At 39.2% G+C, this 23,249-nt stretch overlaps 1 protein-coding gene across 1 annotated transcript in view; it reads left to right on the top strand.

The window, feature by feature from the left end:
- MAP3K15 (mitogen-activated protein kinase kinase kinase 15) overlaps nt 1-23,249 on the top strand; it is a 75,104-nt gene that overhangs the window by 3,894 nt on the left and 47,961 nt on the right. Inside the window, exons 3-9 of the mRNA XM_023753736.1 lie at nt 1,691-1,714; nt 5,993-6,186; nt 10,982-11,150; nt 13,163-13,269; nt 18,572-18,742; nt 20,643-20,755; nt 20,987-21,146. Of these exons, the coding sequence (XP_023609504.1) occupies nt 1,691-1,714; nt 5,993-6,186; nt 10,982-11,150; nt 13,163-13,269; nt 18,572-18,742; nt 20,643-20,755; nt 20,987-21,146 (938 nt within the window). The remainder of the gene's footprint in view (nt 1-1,690; nt 1,715-5,992; nt 6,187-10,981; nt 11,151-13,162; nt 13,270-18,571; nt 18,743-20,642; nt 20,756-20,986; nt 21,147-23,249) is intronic.

The following is a 23,249-nucleotide window of genomic DNA, read 5'->3' on the forward strand; positions in this document are numbered from 1 at the left end:
AGTAAAACTGAAAACTTGTGTGTTTAGGCACACTCACTAATGATTGAGAACTTTTAAATGTACTTTGGCAAGTTTTATACCAATGCTTTTTTGGATAATATTCTTTTTTTAATGCTTATATTTGTAAATGTGAATGTCTAAGGTGAATTACTACAAAATTCAGCTAATTAATATTGTTGAATATCTTAATGTTGGTCAGGCAATCTTGATCTGTGTTAAACCATTTGAGGAATAAAACATTAGTTTGTTGACAACGGTGTTACTCAACCTTGATTGTACTTCAGAATCACTTGGAGCACTTGTAAATATCCCAGGTCCCAGGCCATACCCCAGACCAATAACATACCGTCTTGAGGGAACATTCTTAACCTCCAAAATCTGCAACTAGGGTTGAAGACCAGTGCCAGTGCTTCAGAGTTAACTTTCATGGACATCATAATTTTCTGATAGCAAGTTGGACATTTTTGTGTTTCTTGAGATTTAATATTAACCAGCTTGTTCTGGGCTCTATAATAATTTGGGATTATTTCTCGGTAGAAATTCCACCTTCTTCAGATGTATAACCTGTATGTGTTATATACCACATACACTTCACATAGGTGTGTGCTCTACTATAGCACAGAAATGTGTTTTAGGAAGTCATTCATAAGACATTGAAAGAAGAAACTATTTTATTATTGTACTGTACATTGTAGAATAGTTTCCCCAAAGGCTGTAAACCAATCTAAATTACTTTAGATATTAATTTCTCCTTTTACTGATTTTCACTAAGGTAGTTATGCTTAGAAATATTTAGAATTAGAAAATATGAAAGGGCCCATTGTTAAGTATATTTTTATGAGAAACATGAAATTAGTATGTATTTTTCCCAATGTAATGCATTTTTTTCTCAGCTGTGCCTCAGTGAATTCCTCTGGAAAGTCCTATGACCTAGATAAGTTTTAATATTTAATGATATGGAATAATATTTCCTGAAATGAAAGTGGGTAGTCAGTTATATCTGACGCCAAAAGAAGCAATCTGCACTTGTCGTTAGAAAATAGAAATCTCAGAACATGTAAAAACATTTTAAGGGGCAGCTCTAATTGTGTTTTCTTTTTTGGGCAAATGTTGGCTTGCAGTGCATAAATGATCCAATCAAGGGCTGCATAAACATTATGCTGTTAACTGATTAAAATTGTTGTCATTGCATTTGAAAATTCCTAGACAACTATAGTGAAGGGTCAGGAATCCTACCAGTGACACCCCTTCCATAGGAAGGTTTTCTGTGGGAGTGGCAGCCTTTGCATGGATGAGTCAAGAAGTGTTTCAGACCTGAGGATACCACGGTGCTTCCCATGTACTTCCTCGCTGTCACTGACATTCCTCACTGGGAAGACAAGGAGTAGGGTATTCAGAGCCCAAGCTTGAATCTCAATCTCTCTTGGGACAAAAGCATTGCCATTGTTATAGGAAAATTCTTATAATCATATATGCCCCCCCACTAGTTCCAAAGCTAACCAATTATGATAAATTTTCCTTAGAACATGCATTTTACAATTCTTAAAGGCTCATTTTATTTGAAGCTTTTTGCAGGGGAGGTTTCAACTGATTTACTCTGGATAATTGGTTGGGACAAAGTACTTGCTTATGGAAATTAACTGTTTTGGAAAAACACTGTATTCAGATCATATTTTCTTTTTCTTTTCAGGATATAGTAACTCAGAAAAACACAGTAAGTATTATATTTTCAGATTTTTAACTTCATAAATGTAAATGGGTAAAATGTTTGCCTGAAAATCCCACAGATAGCAAAGTGATTTCTAATTGTGCCTGTTGATTGTGTTTCTAAGGGGGATAGCTAGAACCCCCTGTACCTCAAGCTGCCAGCTAGCTCAGACCCCAATCAGCTATCCAGACTGTGAGCCAGAAGGCAAAGTCGGGCAAGTATACTTGTTCTTTGTTATATACTAGGACTGCGAGCCCGACCTGATGGGTGATTGCCAAAGGGGAGGAGAATTGAGGGACTAAGTAAGAGAGGTAAAGGGATTAAGAAGTACATATTGGAAACTACAGAATAGTCACAGGGATGTAACCTACAGCATAGGGAATATAGTCAGTATTGTAATAACTATGCATGATGCCAGTTGGGTACTGGAAATATCGAGGGGAACACTTTGTAAAGATATGATTGTCTAATCACTATGCTGTACACCTGAAACCAATACAAAATAATACTGAAAGTAAACTGTAGTTGAAAAAATTAAAAATAAAAGTAAAAAATAAAATCAAATAATATATATATATATATATATATATATATAATTTATTTACTTTTGCTGGAATCAGTACCTAGTACCCTCATACTTCCCACCCAAGTTTTTTCTAACAATGGAAAAACATGAACTTATACCCCAGTTAATATGAGGGCTTAAGCTACGTTTCCTGCCACAGCTGAAAAGAAGTGGTACAGATTTCCAGTTCCTTCTGTCCCATTTATGTGCTAAAGTTTCCCAATTTGGCTTAAAAGTTCCTGCAATGGCATATTGATAATGCTGTGTTGGTTTGAACTGTATAATAAAGCCCCCACCCTAAAAACATTCAAATAAGGTCATGTCCTTGGAAATTGTGCCAAGGTTATCCTGTACTTTTGAGTGCCCCCCAAACTGCCCATCCTTCTAGACCAGTGATCGGCAAACCGCAGCTCGCGAGCCACATGCGGCTCTTTGGCCCCTTGAGTGTGGCTCTTCCACAAAATACCACGTGCGGGCGTGCACGTACAGTGCGATTGAAACTTCGTGGCCCATGCGCAAAAGTCGGTTTTCAGCCTGGGCGAGTCTATTTTGAAGAAGTGGCGTTAGAAGAAGTAGGGGGTGTAGGTCTGTGGTGCTACGGGAGACGCGGCGCAGGCGGGCCGCGGGATACGCAGCGCGGGGAGGTACATTGTTTTGAGGTACATTCGCTGAGGTTGACCCCTTCCAACTCTCCCATCCACACTCATCTCTCTGAAACAAGTATACAAGACGAGTGTGGATGGGAGAGTTGGAAGGGGTCGATCTCAGCGAACGTACCTCAATCAGATTGAGGGCGTTTTTAGCAAAGGCCAGCTTAGGAGTACTCTAATTAAGTTAATAACAATGTACCTACCTATATAGTTTAAGTGTAAAAAATTTGGCTCTCAAAAGAAATTTCAATCGTCATATTGTTGATATTCGGCTCTGTTGACTAATGAGTTTGCCGACTACTGTTCTAGACCTATGTCTTTGTGGTTTGAGAAATTGTGACCTAGACTAGGAACGGTTTCTTTGTTCCCTTTTTTTCCCCCCTCAGCCTCCTTCCCAGTGGCCCTTCTAGAAGGGAAGCACCTCATGCCTCTTTTCCTATTTCACCTGGAGTTCCCAGAGGGAGAGGGAGAAAAGATCCCAGGAGGTAGAGGTCTCCTGAGGGTGCCCTCCACAAGGGAGCAGGAGCTTTATTTGACTTTATCCCCTCCACAGAAGGCCCCAACCTGAAGCTGTGGGGCCCAGGCTTCTTCTTGTCTATGCAGAGTTCCCTACCTGAGGCAAAGCCTTCACCTTCACCTTCCTCCAATTCAGAGGATGAAGTTCTAGAAAGAAAACAAGTGGATTACCACAGCAGCCTGGGTTTAGCAAGCCATCATGTAAAACGAGGCATCAGGGTGATTTTGAGTTCCTCTTGGAGGATAAAATGGGAAGATATGTCACTTCATTTTGTCCCATTTACATACTGATATTGTCCACTTACAGGGGGTCTTTCCTGGTCTCTCTAGATCTCTATTTCTTAAATTACCTTCTTCATGGAGACCGGGGCGGGGGCGGGGGGGTCCAGTCAAAGGAGATTGAGCCTGGGGCCAGGAGGCACAGGTTGTAGGTCCCTCTCTCTGAGGAACTTTGGGTAGTCATTCCACCTCCCCAACCCCACCCTAATTATCAGTGTCCTCATCAATAAAAAGAGGTTGAATTCTGTCATTTTGTTCATAGATAACTTCCAGTACTTAATGTCTGCCATTCCATTTTTGTCAACACAAGTGAAAAGGCATAATTTGGATTTAATGCAAGGAATGTCTAGGAAACAGTTATTCCTTAAAACAAGAATTACATTAAGGCATGGTGCAAGGAAGAAAACTCTTTTTCCATCCTAACTGTTGGATATATCAGGGTCTATTCCAGGAGACTTAGTGTAGTTCTGTTACCATTCCACTTTAATATACCCTCCTTCACTAGAACTTTCTCCCTCCTAAACAACCAGGAAGTCCTTTCATTCTTGTTCTAATTATACCATGGCACCATTCTCCCTAAGTTTTTGTTTGTTTGTTTTTTAGGAATGAACTTATTCTAAAGGATTTGGGAATTAATCTGCTAAATTTGGCATTACTTTAGAATTACTTTAGGTACTAGTTGCCATGCTTCATGTGGTATGAGAAATTAGAACATTCAGGGGAACAAATAAAGGACCAGAGATGGCTGGAAGGTTATAAAATAGCATCTAAGAGAAAAGGGTAAAGGGACATAAACCTTGAGAGGTATTGTTTATGGTAATTTTCAAATGTTGTCCACTAACGGAATATAGACAGTTTTTTCTTCTACTTCAGATGCCATGGAAGTAGGGCAAACTCAAAAAAAGTTTGGGTTCAGCAGAATGAACAGCTCACAACTAATGTTGATTAAATATTGCAATTGAATATCAAAGTAAATGAGGTGCTTTTTAAATGAGGTTGATTAAATGTTGAAATCAAATATCAAAGTAAATGAGGTGCCTTCTGCTAACTTGCCCCTCATTATGGATTGGAGTAATGCTGCTTGGAGCTGGGATCTGGTTCATATAACTTCCAAGTTTCATAAAATGACTTCTTTTTCACCTATCTTCAGTTATGCTATTTTCTACTGCTTTAAAGATAGCCACTTCAGCATTTTATCACTTCAGAAAACATGTTTATATGAAAGATAAAGGTTGTGCCTTTATGAAAATGAGTGAAAATATAACCAACCCCAAGAGATTATCTATTAAACCTTAGAACTTTCTGGTATTTTGAGATTAGTGTACATAGTCCACAGATGTTCTTTAACTTTGTTTTAATTTTTCTTTGTAAGAATAACCATAACTTCAAAGTATGGTATGTATATTTTGCAGGTTGATTTCACCCCTGGAAGTAGCCTCTGTAATTAATGTATTTAACTTAGAAGAAGCTGTATTCCTTACTTGAATTCTCATTTTTAGAGAAAGTGTGTTTCTCAAGATATATCTGCATTAGGGCAAAATACTTAGATAACTTTATTAGTTTAGTTTTTAAAATTAAATGCAAGAAGTCAGACGAATTATTTCTGGCACCATGTAAATTCTTTAAAACTTAGTGTCAAAAATTAAACATTGATTTAGTACACTTTAAAGGTACTGTTTATGCTTTACAAAGAATCACAATTCATAGTCAAATTGTAATTATTCCATAGAAAAATAGTTTTACTAGTATGAGTATTATTTGATAATATAAAATTTTTTAAAATCCTTTTTCAAAACATCTCTGAGACTAATCATATTTATTAGTATTGCTTTTTGCAAAACAGTTCTTACTCAACAAAATTTATGATAGTTAACTTGTGGTTAAATTATCAAATATATGGCTTTTCCATTGATGCTGAAAAAAAAAAGAAAAAAATGCCCTTACATTGCAATTCTTGGTTATCTTATTTGGGGGGCATGTAATAAAATGATGTAATTTCTGAGATTTTAAACCCCTAAAACCTCTGCCAATGAAGTTCTGAGACATACACAGATCAGTTCAGTATTTAAAACCAAATTTTTGTCATATATCCATGTGTTAGAGCTTATGAAATCGAGTGGTTTCCTATTCTGTGCCTAATAGATTTGTAGTCATATTACACAAGTTGTGATAATACTTAGGCATTTTCTCCTTCCCTGTCCCACCAGGTTCCAAGTCCATAGCTATGCTTCTGCATCAATTGCTTTGTGAAACCTTTTTGTTTCTTTTTTCCAGGTATCTAGTGGAAATTATTATTTCATCCCATACATCATAACACCATGTGCTGAATACATTTGCTGTGAGAGCGATCTCCAGAGAGATGCCTCAGAGTACTTGCAAACCAACTGGGACACCATGCTGAATCCCCTGCATGAGACCTTGGTGGACAGATTCATTAGCCTCCTCAGGAACATCCAAATAACCTCATGGTAACTCCCCTCAGCATTCAACAACCCTGGGCACTTTGTCACAATCTTCCCATCACATTCATGGAGGTGATACCCCCTCAAAAGATCATAGCACCTGGAGAATGGGGAACCCTTACCAATCATTTTGTTTGTTTGTTTGTTTCATTTTTAAATCTTTATTGTTGAGAGTATTACAGTTCTCTCCCTTTTACCCCCATTGCCCCCCATTCACCGGCTCCTGCCCCATCCTAGGCTGTCCATAGGTAAGATCTTTGTTAATCTCTTCCCACCCCACTTCTGAGATTCATCAGTCTGTTCAATGCATCTCTGCCTCTGATTCTGCTTTATTTACCCATTTATTTTGTTCATTAGATTCCTTGTTTATTTATTTTGATTTTAGATTCTATTGTTGATAGACATATTTGTTGCCATTTTATTTTTCATATTTTTATCTCTTCTTCCTCCTCCTCCAACAACAATATTTCTTGTAATACTGGTTTAGTGGTGATGAATTCCTTTAGTTTTTTCTTGTTTGTGAAGCTCTTTATCTGACCCTCAATTCTAAATGAGAGCTTTGTAGGGTAGAGTAATTATGCTATTCATCACTTTGAATATTTCTTGCCACTCCCCTCTGGCCTGCAAAGTTTCTGTTGAGAAAGCAGCTGACAGTCTCTATGTTTAACCTTTGGCATTTTAATTATGATGTATCTTGGTGTGGGTCTCTTTGGGTTCCTCTTGTTTGGGACTCTCTGTGCTTCCTGGACCTATAAGTCTATTTCTTTCACCAGGTATGGGAAGTTATCTGTCATTATTTCTTCAGATAGGTTTTCAGTATCTTGCTCTTCTTCTTCTGGCACCCCCATAATTCAAATGTTGAATCCCGACAAATTGTTCTTTATTTCAGTTAGTGTATGCTTAATTTCTGATTGGTCATTTTTCATGTCTTTGGCATTCTCACTAAGATCCTTGAAAGTCTCATGAAGATCCTTGAGTAACCTTATAACCATGGTTTTGAACTCTGTATCCAGTAGTTTGCTTGCTTCTATTTCTTTCATTTGTGACATGTTTCTTTGTCTCAGCATTTTGGCTGCTTCCTTGTGTTTGTTTCTGTGTATTAGGTAGAGCTTCTCTGTCTCCTGGAATTGGTAGAGTGGCCTTGTGTGGTAGGTGTCCTGTAGGACCCAGTGGCTCAGCCTCCCCAGTCACCTGAGCTGGGCACTCTAGGTGTGTCCCTGTGTGGGCTGTGTGTATACTCTTGTAGTTAAACCTTGATTGCTGTTGGTGTCACTGAGAGGAGTTGACCTCCAGGCCAATTGGCTGTGAGGACCAGCTGTGACTACAATGGGAGAGCTGCTGTGCAGGAGGCCAGGCCCAGCTGTGAAGCAAAGAGGCTTGTGCTGGGTCTTTGGCCTTTTATTGATAGGTTTCATACAGGCTGTCACCAGCTGCAGCATTTTTGAGAGATTTTAGCCAATTCTGAAGCCTGAGCCAGGATAGGCCATTCCTATGGAATAGCTGCTGCAAACAGCTTGGGCGGGGCTGCAAATTGGATGGGGCAGAGTCTTAGGGAATCATCAGGGCAGAGCAAACAGTGTGGGCCACACTGTTTGATACTCAGATTTGGCTGCCAGTCAGCCCTGTGATAGGGGAGGTCCCAGCACAGGAACAATGACCCCTGCAAGCACCCCTGTCTAGGAGAAAGATGCCCCTGAGTTCCTGCCCTGATGCCAGATAGTCCAGTTCCTTTCAGTATATGCCTGGGTCCTCCAGAGCCGCCTGGTACTAGGAGTCTGAGTAAGTTCATGTGCTGGCCCTTTAAATGGAACACCTGGGTCTCCAGGAGCCTCTGTGTCTCTCTGCCATAATCCCTGCTGGTTTTACAACCCATAGTCATGGGGACTTCTCTTCCAAGCTCCTGAACCCTAGGCTGGGACCCCTTTCTCCTCAGGGGTGGCTTCTGCAGAGGCGATCTCCCTCCAATTAAAAAAAGCAGCACGCGTGGGTGTCGGACCAGCCCCTTCCGAACCTCCACTCATCCTGCCAGTCTCCATGTGCTTTCTTCTTTACTTCTCTAGTTGTAGGACTTCTATTCAACCAGCTTTCAGGAGGTTCTGAATGATGGTTGTTCTGTATTTTAGTTGTAATTTTGTTGTGGTTATGGGAGGTGGCGAGTACCGGCATTTACGCCGTCATCTTGGTTCTCTCTCCTACCAATCATTTTTAAGTCATCCTGAAATCCATTGTTGTTCCTTAATACATCACTGAGTTGGGCCATTGAGGTATAGCTAAAAGAGAATAAACCTGGAATTAGGGGGTCGGGGTTGAGCCTATATCTGGCCTCAACTCTCTGTAGCCATTTTCTCATGTAGAAAATAAAGAGGTTAAGTCATTGATTTTTTTTAATGCTCTGAGATTCTGTGTCTTAAGATCATATCTGAAGATGATTTCTTCCCACCTCTCACCCCAGTCAGTTACTGAGGTTGTTAAAATGCTGTAAAAGTTGGGATGCACTATGTTCAGCTGAAGCCAAACTGACCTCAGGATGTCCTGTGTAGATTGATGTTGGAGAAGGTGGGGAATACTGATTCAGGTTTGGGTTTGAATCCTGGCTCTGGCTATTCCTTGCTGTGTAGCCTTGTAAAAGTCAGCTCACTTCTTTGTGCCTTAGTGCTCAATAAACCATGCCTTAAAATATTCTTATTCTACAACTTGAAGGCAGAAAAATGATTCTACTTAACCAAAGGATCTAGTTATTTTGCTTGCAGTCCATTTAAAGGATTTACTCCTGTAAGTCATCACAAGAAGGATTTGTCCTTTCAAAACAAATGAAAATCTGAAGCACTGGCTGAACAGACTTCAAAAATGTAAAGGGCCACATGTCCCACTTTGGATCAAATCATGGCTCCTTGAACTGTGGAGCATTACTACAGTAGTATTGGTGTGAGGTACACAATAGTAAATAGTCTGTTCTCTTTTTCTACCCCATTACCTCTTCTCTGGATGCAGCTTCTTCTACAGACTTTATGGGAAAACAAAACTGGAGCTCTGGCCAGGTAGCTCAGTTAGTTGGAGCTCTGTCCTGATGCGCTAGGCTTGTGGGTTTGATTCCGAGTTAGGACACATGCAGGAAGCAACCAAAGAGTGAAAATTTAAAGAAAAGAAGACTGGAAATCCAGACATATGTGGCCACATGCCAACATAGAAAGCAAATGGGGAACTTTTGTAGCACATTCCTGCAAAGCCTCTTTCAAGCACATCTTGCTAACTATTGTCTTATTGCACAATGAATATTTTAGTGAAGTTTAGGAAGAAAGCTCTCCTAGTATCATCTTTTCAGGTCTGACAAAGAGGTAGACTAGCTTGAATTTGCCAGATGAGCGAAGTCTTTTCAAGAAGTGGACTCAAGTTTTGTTTCTCAGTCGGTGTGTGCGTGTGCGTGTGCGTGTGTGTGTGTGTGTGTGTGTGTGTGTAATCAGTAGGAAAAGAACTCTTTTGATTTGGTTTCATTTCAAAGGACTTGAAATACCTGCTAGTTGATTCACACCTTGAACTGGCAGATACCTGGCAATGGTTAGTGAGAGGTTAAATGGTGCTAATGGTTTAAAAACATCTATAATGAGGATGGCAAAGTTTTTAGCTCAAGTGCCAACTCTTAATTGGTAAAGGCTGCCTGGAGCCTTGTGCTGAAAATGGGTTGGAAGCCATTTCCAAGTTCACATTCATTAGCAACATCTTCCCTGGTTCCCAGAGGTAGAAATGGCTGCGTGCTTATTACATATTTGATGTCCTCAAGCCATACTCAACTTGGTATTTTGTTTATTTACTTACAAGCTACTGTTCTTATTAGGTTTCTTAGTTTAATAAAACTATTTTTCAGAATTACCCTTGAAAAGAAGACTAAACTAAAGTATAACATTTTACTTGTCAGGCTAAACTAATAATGCCTTAATAGCTTTGATGCCTTTATAGTCCACCAAATGAATAATGGCTGTCATCTAAGTTAATGACTCATTAGATTAATAATAGAATTTTATGCTCAATAATAGAATTTTAAACACTGGTAGAATCTGCTAATTTGCTTATCATTGGGGTAATAAGCAATGGGCCAGAAAATAAAATATTAAAGCAATGCACTGATATGTATATGTGTTGTTAATCCTCACCTGAGGACATTTTTTCCATTGATTTTTTAGAGAATAGGAGGGAGGGAGCACGGGAGAGAGAGAAACATCTTTGTGAGAGAGACACATTGATTGGTACCTCCTGCACACACCTAACCAGGGCCAGGGCCGGGAATCAAACCTACAACTCAAGTACATGCCCTTGACTGGAAATTGAATCTGACCTTTTGGTGCAAGGTCCGATGCTCTAACCGTCGAGCAATACCAACCAGGGATGCACTGATATTTTTATATCAGAGTGCTTTCTGTGGGGCATTACCTCATTCTTTAAATGTTTTTTTAATTCTTCTTATAAGCATTGACTAGCCTATGTATTGTATACACAGTTATTTGGCATAGTTTTATTGTTAGTCAAAGTAAGTCACAGTTCTTATTTATATGTTTCTCTTTTTCTGAAGACTTATTTAATTGAGCTTATTCTCTTTTTTTAATGACCAGCGTAATTTTACTCTCTCTAGTTAAGTCATTTCAGCTACTTAATGGGTTGACAGTATTACCCCCTGATTGACAATACCCAGTCTTCATTTAAAAATTACTTGGAAATTGGACCACAAATTTGAATCACTCTATGGTCATTATAAGTCAGACTGGATGCATGGAGATGCAACCTGAGGTTTTCATGTTTCCCTCTCCAGTGTTTATCACAAAGAAACCTTGATAAATGACATCCGGAGAGCCAGAGAGATATACAAGGGCGATGAACTGGCAAAGGAGCTGGCTAGGATCAAACTACACATAGATGATACCGAGATTCTGACTTCAGATATCATCATTAATTTACTGCTGTCCTGCTGTGATATCCAGGTATGCAATATAAGTTTAACTGAGGTTAATACATGCAGAGTTCTTCCTTGGCATGAGAAATTCCTCATATGAAGTACTTTTATACTAGGTGCACAGTTAGGTAGCTGTTTTATAGACAGAATAGTATGTGGCTACATCCTAGGTCACCTGTATCTGTTGTAGTGGAAATATTGGAGAAGGTTTTGTCATATCAGATGGCTACTCCAATAAAATCTCATATGGTATTGCTCACTAAAAGAAATGCAGAATTTAACAGGTTTTTTGTTTGTTTTTGTGGTTTTTTAAATATATTTTATTGATTTTTTTACAGAGAGAAAGGGAGAGGGAGAGGGAGAGAGAGTTAGAAACATCGATGAGAGAGAAACATCGAATCAGTTGCCTCTTGCACACCCCCTACTGGGGATGTGCCCACAACCAAGGTACATGCCCTTGACCAGAATCGAACCTGGGACCCTTCAGTCCGCAGGCTGACGCTCTATCTACTGAGCCAAACTGGTTAGGGCAGAATTTAATAGTTTTTATGCACTTTATGGTAGGCATTGTTCCAAGCCCTTTGATCCTAATTCATTTCATATTCAAAACAAGCCTATGAGTTGAATACTCTGATTATCCCCATTTTGCAAATGAGGAACATGAGGCACAGAGAAATTAAGTGACTTGCCCAAGGTCACACAGCAGTTGGCAAGGTCAAGGATTCAAACTAAGGCAACTGGCTCCATTGTCTTGCTCTTAACTCCTCTGCTATGCTGCTTCCTTTAGGCCTTTGTCACTTCCTTCTTTGTTTACCATCACCCATCAGTGACAGGAAGAGCAGGAAGAGACTTCTGGAGAATTCCTGAGACAGGGTTTGTGGGATGTGGTACCATGGATATGGGCCTGTCCTCCTTCCAAATTTATTTCTGTTGAGCCATTTCTAAGGATATATTGCCTTCCTTCCCTTTGGAGGAATGTACAAGGCAATGTACCTTATCTGCATAATTCCACAAAGCCATATTGGGGATTGTTGGTTAGAGGTCTTTAAATCTAAACAAGAGAGGCATTCATTTAGGACCTGAACCAAGAACAGAGTCAGTCACAAAGGAACTCATGCCCTTAGTGATAAACAGATGCATCTAATTGATTTTAATAGGATTTAACAATGATTAAATTATGCCCCATGGGACAAGAGAATGGGAATGGCCTTTTTTGAAGTCTTTCTTCCTGAGCTGCTGCCTTCCTCCTGTCCTTGCCTTCACACATCTCTTCTTTTTATAACCTTACATTCGTGGAACTCTCAGGCGTAAAGGTGAGCCAGAAGCTTCTTGGAATACACTTTCCTTGGGCAGCTGCATCCAGGTGCAGAGCCACAAAACAGGCATGGGATTTCGGTGGGAAGTCCTATGCTAACTGTTTCTGGCTCTCGGCAAATTGGCCAATAACAGTAATTCTAAGCCTGGCTGAAAGAGTAGCAGATGGTACTGCTCAGAGGGGTCCCAGATGAGACAAACATGGTAGCAATTTTCCCTAGGTAATTATGCAGTTTAGGGCAGTGGTTCTCAACTAGGGGACATGTGGTAGGGTCTGGAAGCATTTTTGGTTGTCACATCTAGGAGGTAGAAGCCAGGGATACTGCTTAACAGGATAGTGCCCCACAACAACAAATGACCCAGCCCAAAAATCTCAATAGTGCCAAGGCTGAGAAATACTGGTTTAGATTAATTCATTTGTTTCTGGCAAAATAGGAATGACTGGGATGTTTCTTCCCTTTATGTAGCAAATGACTGCAAGATTTCTTATACGTTTATGTCCAGCTCATTTTAACCCACAGCTGTGCTGGTGGTGGTAACTCTCCTGCACTCAAAACATGGTAGCTTTTTTCCTGGCTGCTGGGTTGTAAGTAACTTCACTAAATGCTGTCTGTAAAGAAGGCTTATATTTAAATGCTTAGGCTGTCTCATGTTTATTACTGTTCAGAAAAACCTATGAAGATCTGTATTTCCTCTCTTTCTTACCTTGGGACCTCTTGCCAACAGGACTACGATGCAATGGTAAAGCTGGTAGAAACACTGGACATGCTGCCTATGTGTGATTTGACCGACCAATATAATATTAAATTCCACTATGCATTTGCACTGAACAGGTAAGGATGATAGTGTACGTACTATATAGAGTTTCAAAATAAGTTACCTGTTACATTCTGCTTCCTTCATTTACTCAGTGCTCATTGAGTATGAGCTAGATCATGTGTTCAGTGTCAAGGTTACGAAAATGGGCAAGGTCTTGGTCTTCAAGGACTTTGTCTTTGGAACATATATTCTACCTGTGTGGTCAGCCATGTAATTAAAGCTTGCTAGCTCAGAATGATAAAGGTCTTAATGAAAGCTTGTCCAAAGTGTTATGGAAACATAGCAGAGGGAGGAAGTCATTCTGCTTGGGCATTTTCTGGGGTCTTTTTAGTAGGGATTTGAAGACTTAGTAAGAATTACCTCATAGCCCTGCCTGTATTGCTCAGTGGTTACAGTTTCAGCCCATTTACCGAAGTGTCTCAGGTTCGCTTCCCAGTCAAGGGCACATACCTGGGTTTCAGGTTTGACGCCCAGCCCCAGTCTAGGCACTTGCAGAAGGCAACCAATAGATGTGTCTTTTTCACATCGATGTGTCTCTCTCCCCCCCCCCCCACCTTTCTTCTCTCTCTGAATAACAATGGAAAAAATATCCTCGATGAGGATTGGAAAAAAACAAAACAAAAAAGAATTACTTCATGGGCAGGAGAGAGTGTGGGATGGAGATGGTGAAAAGGCCATTCCACTTGACCAGAACAGAAAAGTGAGCATAGAGTTCTTCATGTGCAGTGTGTCTTCAGGGAATAGTCAATGTGACCAGAACACAAGTTGCAGGTAAAGCAAATGCATGCAATCTGATCCTGAATTTTCCGTAAGTATCACTTGGCCAGCTGTCAGCATAGTTACAGTAGGATCTGGCATTAGGTACAGTTTTGAGGAAGTTTAGGGAATTACCTTATACTGATAGAGGAGAAAATAGTGGTGGGCAAGTAGTGATTTTTCCTGCATTACAGTTGACCTCCAACTCTTAGGAAGTGGAGCAAATCATGTCCATATATTAGTTACTAAAGGTTAGTAGTAGTGAATGATGTTTGGCCCTAAGATGGCAAGGTCTCCCTATATTAGAAAAGCCAGGGACAGCCAGCTTTTTCTGATAGCTTCCACTTCACTGTATTCAGAAGCCCATTCAAGACTGCTTCAAAGTGTTATGGAAACATAGCAGAGGGAGGAAGTCATTCCATTGAGCAGTTAAACGGCTTGTCTCTCAGTGGTATGAAATTCTTTATGAGCAATTTGTATTTGCTGCTGCTTTTACAAACAGGATTTAATTAGATATGCTAATGCAGCGAGAAGATTCTGACTAGGAATCCAGGCAGCAGGCAAAACAATGGTCTGGAAAAATAACAGAATCAAAGTCCTAGGTTAAAACCAACAAAGCTTGCCAGTCACAAAATTAGAATATACTCATTTTACTCCCTGCATCTTTGGGGCAAGACCTCCAACTCAAGTAAAATTTAACTCATTGAATTACTCAGTAAGTGGAGGGGGAACTGAATGCATGACACATTTATTAGAATATCTGATGTATCACACTAAGAGAAGAGTTAAAGGTGAGCGATAAGAGAAGAAGACACTCTGTAGGCCCTAGAAATGTGTGTAGAGATGATATTAGATGAATGTTACTGAATCTAGCCCATGCTAGAGGGGCTGAAGGCTTGTTTCAGAACCTACAGAAGTCACCTTAGCCTCAGCTTCTGAGCTATCCAGGTGCAGGCCATTGCTCAGGTAGAAGGACATGTCCCAGGAGGGCAGCGTGGGCTCATTGTCTCTGTAGTAACCACCAGCCTTGTTTTCTTTGTCTCTTCTGTTTATGTTCATTACTATGACTCATAAGGGTTTTTATAGTATATGAGTTTTCTCTTATTTTATTTTTTCTTTTTCTTATTCATTTGTTGAAAAAGTATTTGTCCTGTAGAGCTTCTAAAGTTTTGGGTTTTACTGATCATATGCCTGTGGTGAGATTGGTGAGCTTCTCTGTCCCTTTTTCTCCCTGTAAGTTGGTAGTTAGATCTGGATACTTATTTCAGATTCTGGTCTGACTTTTTTAAAAGTATACTTAATAGTTGATTGTGTACTTTATCTGTTTTTTATTCTTTTTGTGATGCTAGTGGCCATTGATGATCATTGCCTAGATCAGCCGTGGGCAAACTACAGCCCGCGGGCCGGATCCGGCCCGTTTGAAATGAATAAAACTAAAAAAAAAAAAAAGACCGTACCCTTTTATGTAATGATGTTTACTTTGAATTTATATTAGTTCACACAAACACTCCATCCATGCTTTTGTTCCGGCCCTCCGGTCCAGTTTAAGAACCCATTGTGGCCCTCGAGTCAAAAAGTTTGCCCACCCCTGGCCTAGATCCATTATTTTATTAGAGGTCACAAAATAGTAATATTTTGAATTTTATATTTAATTCCTGAGATATTAGCACAAATACTTTATAAAGAGAAATTTCCCCTCATCAATGACTTGGTTACCCTGGTATACAGTTTGTATGAGAAAAGAGTTTATGTGCTTGAGTTTTGCCTTGATCAGTTTTCAAAAACAATGAGTTAGCTCCTTAGCATCCTCCAAAGGTGACCAATGAGGTTTTATAAGATCATTATGAACTCAAAATTTTAATATAGTTGATAAGTTTCAATCCCCTATAATTCTTTTTATTTTATTAAATTTATTGGGGTGACATTGGTTAATAAAAATATGTAAGTTTCAAGTGTACAATTCTATAATACATCATCTAGTATTCTTGATGCTCTAACCATCCCCTTTTACCAAACACTGATTCAACTTGGCTTTTGAGTCTTTTTGCTATGAGCTTAGTAGCTTCTTTGCTTTTTTGTATGTTAATATGTTCTAGGACCACTGATTTAGACATATCTGGAACCAGCCAGTCCTCCAAGGAGTCCTGATTCCTGTTAGTGAGATATTTACAGACTCTAATAAGGACGATCTTCCTGATCAATGTTTGGGACCTTTTTGGTAGAGCTGAGGAAACCATTCCATGAATTGATACTGATATTCCAATTCAAATTTAGGACTAGAGGATTTTTACTTAACTTCTTTGATTTTATGTGTGTTCCTCTTGTGCTGAAAAATCTGGTTCCTAGTAATGTTAACATTATTTGTTGTATTTCATACTAAAAGATATATAATATTTTCAAAATACCGCCGAAACCGGTTTGGCTCAGTGGATAGAGCATCGGCCTGCGGACTGAAAGGTCCCGGGTTCGATTCCGGTCAAGGGCATGTACCTGGGTTGCGGGCACATCTCCAGTAGGAGATGTGCAGGAGGCAGCTGATCGATGTTTCTCTCTCATCGATGTTTCTAACTCTCTATCTCTCTCCCTTCCTCTCTGTAAAAAAAATCAATAAAATACATTAAAAAAAACTCTTTAAAAAAAAACATTTTCAAAATACCAATACCAGTATTGTCACTAACGATATGATTACTAGAAACTATTTAAGATTTCTTTGCATTTAAGTTTTTTCCCTTTGGTTATATTTTTTTAGAAAAATACAGTCAAATTGCTGTGTTTTAAAATCATATGAATTAGTTTCTCTTTTGTGGGTAAGCTATCAACCAGATGCATAGGCTCATCATCTATTTTGTCCTAGCCACAAGTTCAAATGGTATGTTCATTGCCAAGCAGTGTTTTTAGGGAACACTATTTTTAAATTTTTATTTCATTTTCTTTTATAATTATGTAAAATTCTTATCTAGTTTCAAAATCAAATTCCAAGAAGTGTAATCTCTACTCCTGTTCCCTTCATCATGATTTCTCTCTCCACCTATTGGTAGCCACTTTTATTACCTTCTGTTTTATCCTTCCATTTTAAGATATAAAAGCAGATACATATATTTATTCATATCCTCCTTAAATTAAAAAGTAGCATTCTTTTCACAGTATTCAACACCTTGCTTTCTTGTCTTAACAACGCATTCTGGAGCCCTAACCGGTTTGGCTCAGTGGATAGAGCATTGGCCTGCGGACTGAAGGGTCCCGGGTTCGATTCCAGTCAGGGGCATGTACCTTGGTTTCAGGCACATCCCCAGTGGGAGGTGTGCAGGAGGCAGCTGATTGATGTTTCTCTCTCATTGATGTTTCTAACTCTCTATCCCTCTCCCTTCCTCTCTGTAGAAAAACAATAAAATATATTTCAAACAAAAAACAAAACAAAAAAAAACAACGTATTCTGGAGATCTTTCCATAACAGTATTACAGAGATATTGTTTCAATTCTTTGTATAAATGTTTAATATTTTATAATATGAGCATGAATATCATTAGCAACCCAAGTGTTAATCAATCACCACTACTGATGGACATTTGCTTCCAGATATTCACAGGAACACTTTTAACATTTTACAGCCACAAACTCAAATTGTTTTGTGGCAATAATTATTTTAACAACTATCTAAAGAATCCATTTCCTGTGTATAAATGAAAATTTTACCATATCTACACTAATAAAAGAGAAATATGCAAATTGGTATCACTCTGCTATGCCCACCAGCCAATCAGATGAGTATGCAAATTAACCCAACAAAGATGGCGGTTAATTTGCATATGCAGGCACAGAACGAAGACTGAAGGCTCTGGCCAGAGTGAAGACTGAAGACTGAAGAGGCTCGGCTTCTCCGCTGTGGCCGAGACCAAAGGCCTGGGTCCCGGGTACCAGAGGAAAACCAGTACCGGCAGCCAGGGGAAGGAAGGCCTATTGTGCGAATCTTTGGGCAACAGACTTCTAGTAATTTAATAATAGAGAAGAGTGTGATTTATGAATATAGAAACAATTTCCTGTTTTGGTGGGGGTAACATGAGATAGGAAAACAGGACTCACTAAAGTCCTTTGCTTTTAGAAAATGGCAAGGCATTTCAGGTCAAGAAATGCCTTTGTACATTTCAAAATTCATCTGGGCCTTGAATTTGGGGGCCCTGCCATTTTCCAAAGAACCTTTTATCAAACTGTCTCATCCTCATGATTTAGGCTTAGCTTTTAAATCCTTGCTCTCCATCTAGTTACAGGAGGCTGCAATATTATTTTTGTGCTTCTAAATACATTAATCACCTTATGCTCTCATCTATAGTGTAGGTCTAACCTAAAGAGAAAAGATCAAGTAAGGACTGAGTATGATTGTGTGAAATTCACTAGTGTGGATCTTAAGTAGCTCTTACATTTAAATATGAAAAAATGAAATATAATTTATATTTTTTCCAATAAAGTACAGCATCCTTACACCTAACCCCTCAGAGAATGAATGTATATAAACTCCTGTGTCTTGATTCGGACATTCATGATCTTATCACATGAATCTTTCAGGAAAAACAGTGCAGGTGACCGTGAGAAGGCTTTGCAGATCATGCTCCAGGTTCTGCAGAACTGTGACTGCCCGGCCCCCGCCATGTTCTGCCTATGTGGAATGATCTACAAGGACATCTTTTTGGATTCACACTGCAAAGATAACGCCAGCAGAGACAGCGCCATTGAGTGGTAAACCCTCAGCCCTAGTTAATAGCATGTGCATTTCTGCAAAGAACAGTTGCAGTGACTAAAAATTCACATCTCTTTCCTATATGTGTGTGTCTGCTTGTCTGCTGGCAGTGAAAAAACATGCTATAAATGTGGTTTGGGAATTTCCACATTCCTTTTTCCCTAAGGAAATCATTAGAGACAGGGTTTTTTACTGGTGACATTCTTCCCACAAGTTCACTTGTTTATAGGGGCAAGAAGGAGGATCGGCATGCTCCTTCCCATCTACTCTTTCCAGAACCTAGTTGTATTATTGTCAGGCATTGTCTTTTCAGTGAACTATTAATTCATTTATCCATCCATCCAACCAACAAAGGTTTATTGAGCCAAAATAGGAAGCTGTGCTCCCACCATGGTGGGCAAGAATTCAACCCCCAGGTCAGGAAATTATTACCTATAGATCCTTCAAGAAAGTCATAGGAGCCTTTCTCTATCTACTTCAGAAGGTAGTGGTAGCAGGCACTGGAGCAAATGAAGCTTAGTTTCCTGATCAGGGTATGTTGGCTTGGGTCAGACCGTGGGGATCGTCTATCCCAGGCCCTTAGGTACAGATATGAAACATGTGGTTCAGGGAGGTCAGGAGCTGGTCCAAAGTCACAGAGCTGGTCAGCGACAAACCTGAGACTGCAATCCTGACTCCAAGTTCAAGTCTTGTCTGCCCCTAAGCTGAGCCTGTTTGATTTATTGATGAGACATAGAGAAGTCACCTTGTCTGCCATCTTCCTAGATAACTTTTCATACTAAAAAAAATGAAAAAATAATAGAATATGGAATTTAAAATCCTCAAAACATACAGGGGAAAAGGTTGCAATTTTATTGGAATTTTGTTGGCTGGGTTTGGAAGGACTATCTTGGTATCTTCTGGTCACTCTAAGGGTACTTGTATAATGCCCCAAAGTTCATAAAACCAGATTTTAATGGCCTTAAATAAATTCTCACTTCCACAATTAATATTTTGTTGGAGTTTAATTCTCTTGTCACACAAGTGACAAAACAACTTCCATTTTAGATGTCCTTGGCATACTTTATTGATCAGATTCTTTTTTTCTGATTGTGGTACTCATAGTTACTCATGGAAGAGAAATAAGTTTTTATGTATAGAATAATGAATAAATAAGAATTAAAAATGGTACTGTTAACCTTTTGGTATAAACATGGTATTCATAGTTTCATATCTTTATCCTAATGTAATAGATCCCTGCCCTTTCTGTCACTTTATGCCACTGCTCTTATAGTTCTTTGAACTCCAGGATTCTGGTGATTCCATTTTGTGAAATGAGCAAACAAACAAATGGCCTACAGAGAAATAGCCTATAATTGATGCAGTTTCTATATCAGGTGTCCTCAAACTTTTTTTAAACAGGGGGCCAGTTCACTGTCCCTCAGACCGTTGGAGGGCCGGACTATAGTTTAAAAAAAAACTATGAACAAATTCCTATGCACACTGCACATATCTTATTTTGAAGTAAAAAACAAAACGGGAACAAATACAATATTTGTATTTGCATGTGGCCCGCGGGCCGTAGTTTGAGGACCCCTGTTCTATATAGTAAAAAAATGCTCCACGTACAAATGGAATCTAACTCTAAAAATGAGATTTGGACATCAAATTGTGGTCTCCTTTTTGTGGTAGGATTATAATAGGTTTTCAATTTCTTTTGTACACTTGCTCCTATGACATTTTAAAGAAGATATTTGAGTGCTGCATGTAGCTGTTTGTAAGATTGGGAAGGAAAGCTGGAAACCAATAAATTAGAGTAGTACAAATTTTCATGAGAAGGTGGGTTTGTACCATAGTCACACAGTTTCTCCTACCATAATAAGATGATATAATAAGAACTGAGTGGTTCTGTAATTGTAGGTATCGCAAAGGTTTCGAGCTCCAGTCATCTCTTTATTCTGGAATTAACCTTTCAATTCTGCTGATAGTTGCTGGACAACAATTTGAAACATCCATGGAACTAAGGAAAATAGGTAAAGTTACTTATTATTGCAGATGTTGATGCTTTGGTAACACAAATTCAGCATTAAAAATTATAGTCACAAAACTAGCATTAAATTTCAGAAGGAAGAATTACTCTCTGATGGCTCACCTGAGACAGTAGTCAAAGTAAAATGCCCATTTTTCTTCTATCGAAAGGCTGGCATAATATGATAGAAACTAGATACATTTTTATGACTTTATCTAAAATTCATATTCTTAAGGTATCCAGCTGAGCAGTATGTTGGGAAGAAAAGGGCGCTTGGAGAAAATGAACAATTACTGGGATGTGGGTCAGTTCCTCAGCGTCACCATGTTGGCTAATAATGTCGAGAAGTCCATCCAGGCAGCAGAGCAGTTGTTCAGATTGAAGCCTCCAGTCTGGTGAGCCATCTCTGCATTATCATTATCCTTCTCAATATCAGATCATGTCTTGAAATGTTTCTGCCAGGGAGGAAAGGTATAAATGCAAAAAACAATAGCAATTACTATGTTCCTCCTTCTAACTTCTTCATTATAGCAAAGTTAGGGCAGAAAGAACAACTCTGAGGGATCACTTGGTTTTATGTGAATGGAGGGAAAGACAGACATATGCACATACAGAATATATCCCTACATACTGTATCTACAAGATAAAACTTTGTCCTATTCATTTCTTCAGGCCATCGAGGTCCTCAAGAACAAAACATTCTTTGATACTAATACATATTGTGCATATGTGAGAAAGCAGATCATAAAGCTGGAAAAACAGCAAGAAAATGATGTTCTGCCTCAGTGGTTCTCAAACTTTGGCATATATTAGAATCATCTGTATTGATTAAAAAACAGATTGCTGGGCTCACCCTTCTACTTCAAAAGGTCTAGGGTAGGGCCTGAGAATTTGCATTTACAAATTAGTAGTACAAACTGATGCTGATGGTCCTGGGACCACACTTGGAGAACCACTTTTCTATGGACTCATTTTAATTAAAAATATGTGACTCAGAGAAAGGTCTAGGTGGGTTGGACAATACCTGACTTTTCTAATAGTCATTAAGTCCCTTAAAAAGTGGTTATCTTCTTGATTGCAACCATTCCATAGTAGATGCTAAGTAGATATTTTTATAATGAAAAATGATGATTGATGGATTTTCTCTAAAATATTGATAGTGGTTATCTCAGGGTGATAGCTTTATAACTTTTTTCCCTTATAACTTTTTGTGTGTTTTTTTTAATCCTCACCTGAGGATATATTTATTGATGAGAGAGAGGTGGGGGAGGGAGAGAGAGAACATCAATGTGAGAAAGAAACATCGCTCATTTGCCTCCTGTATGCACCCCAATTGGAGACTGAACCTGCAACCTAGGTATGTGCCCTGACCAGGAATCAAACATGTAGTCTTTTAGTATATAGGACAACACTCCAACCAACTGAGCCACTCAGCCAGGGCTAGCCTTATAAATTTTTAAAAAGATTATCTTGGGTGGGTTTGATGTAATCAAATAAGCCTCCCTTTTTAATATATGTTTTTATTGATTTTTTTTTTAGAGAGAGAGGAAGGGAGAGGGAGAGAGATAGAAACATAAATGATAGGCTGCCTCCTGCACATCCCCCTGTCCGGGAATCCAACCCAGTGATCTCTTGGTACATGGGATGATGTTCAAACCACTGAGCAACACCAGCGGGCCAGCCTTAATATGTTTTTAATCTGTTTTTCCTCATCTGATTTGTTGAAGATATATTTGGATTACTTACATAATTTACAAATTTTTACTTTTAACAATCTATGTTGATTTTCTCCCCTCTTATTTCTCATCACAGTGGGTCAATTTGAACTCCTAATTGTAGGAATCTCTTCAGTCATATCTAGTTTGACCCCATTTCTTCCCAGTCTGAAGGACTTAAATTTGGTCCCCAAACCATATCAACCTCTCGAAAGTTCTCTGAAGCTAAGAGAACACAGAGGCAGGCTGAACCTCTGGTCCTCCCTGAGTGGCTGCTGTTCCAGAATATTAATTTTAGCTGACTCCATGGAGAGCAGGCCTGAGGCTTGAGTATGTTCTCATTACATCAGGGCTTGTGCTGACTTACTGTTGATACCTATTGTTTTGGGTTCAAGATCACCCTCAGGTTCATGATTTGTTAGAAGGACTCTCAGAACTCAGAAAAGTTGTTATACTCGTGGTATTATAGTAGAAGTATACAGATTAGAATCAGCAAAGGCAAAAGGCACACACGGCAGAGTCCAGGGAGACCAGGCACAAACTTCTGGTTGTCCTCTCTCTGTGGTGTCATATGGACATTGTTTAATTTTCTCAACAGCAATGCAGTACAGCATGCCCAAAGTATTGCCAACTAGGGAAGCTCACCAAATATTGGTGTCCAGGGTTTTTATTGGGAATCAGTTATGTAGGTATGGAGTATCCATGTAACTGACCTTAGTCACTGAGTCCCCCATCTCTCTGGAGATCACACTGATAACAGCATTGCCCAAGGCCCCCATCATG

The sequence above is a fragment of the Myotis lucifugus genome, unplaced genomic scaffold, assembly GCF_000147115.1.
Source record: "Myotis lucifugus unplaced genomic scaffold, Myoluc2.0 scaffold_49, whole genome shotgun sequence".
NCBI classification, from domain to species: domain Eukaryota; kingdom Metazoa; phylum Chordata; class Mammalia; order Chiroptera; family Vespertilionidae; genus Myotis; species Myotis lucifugus.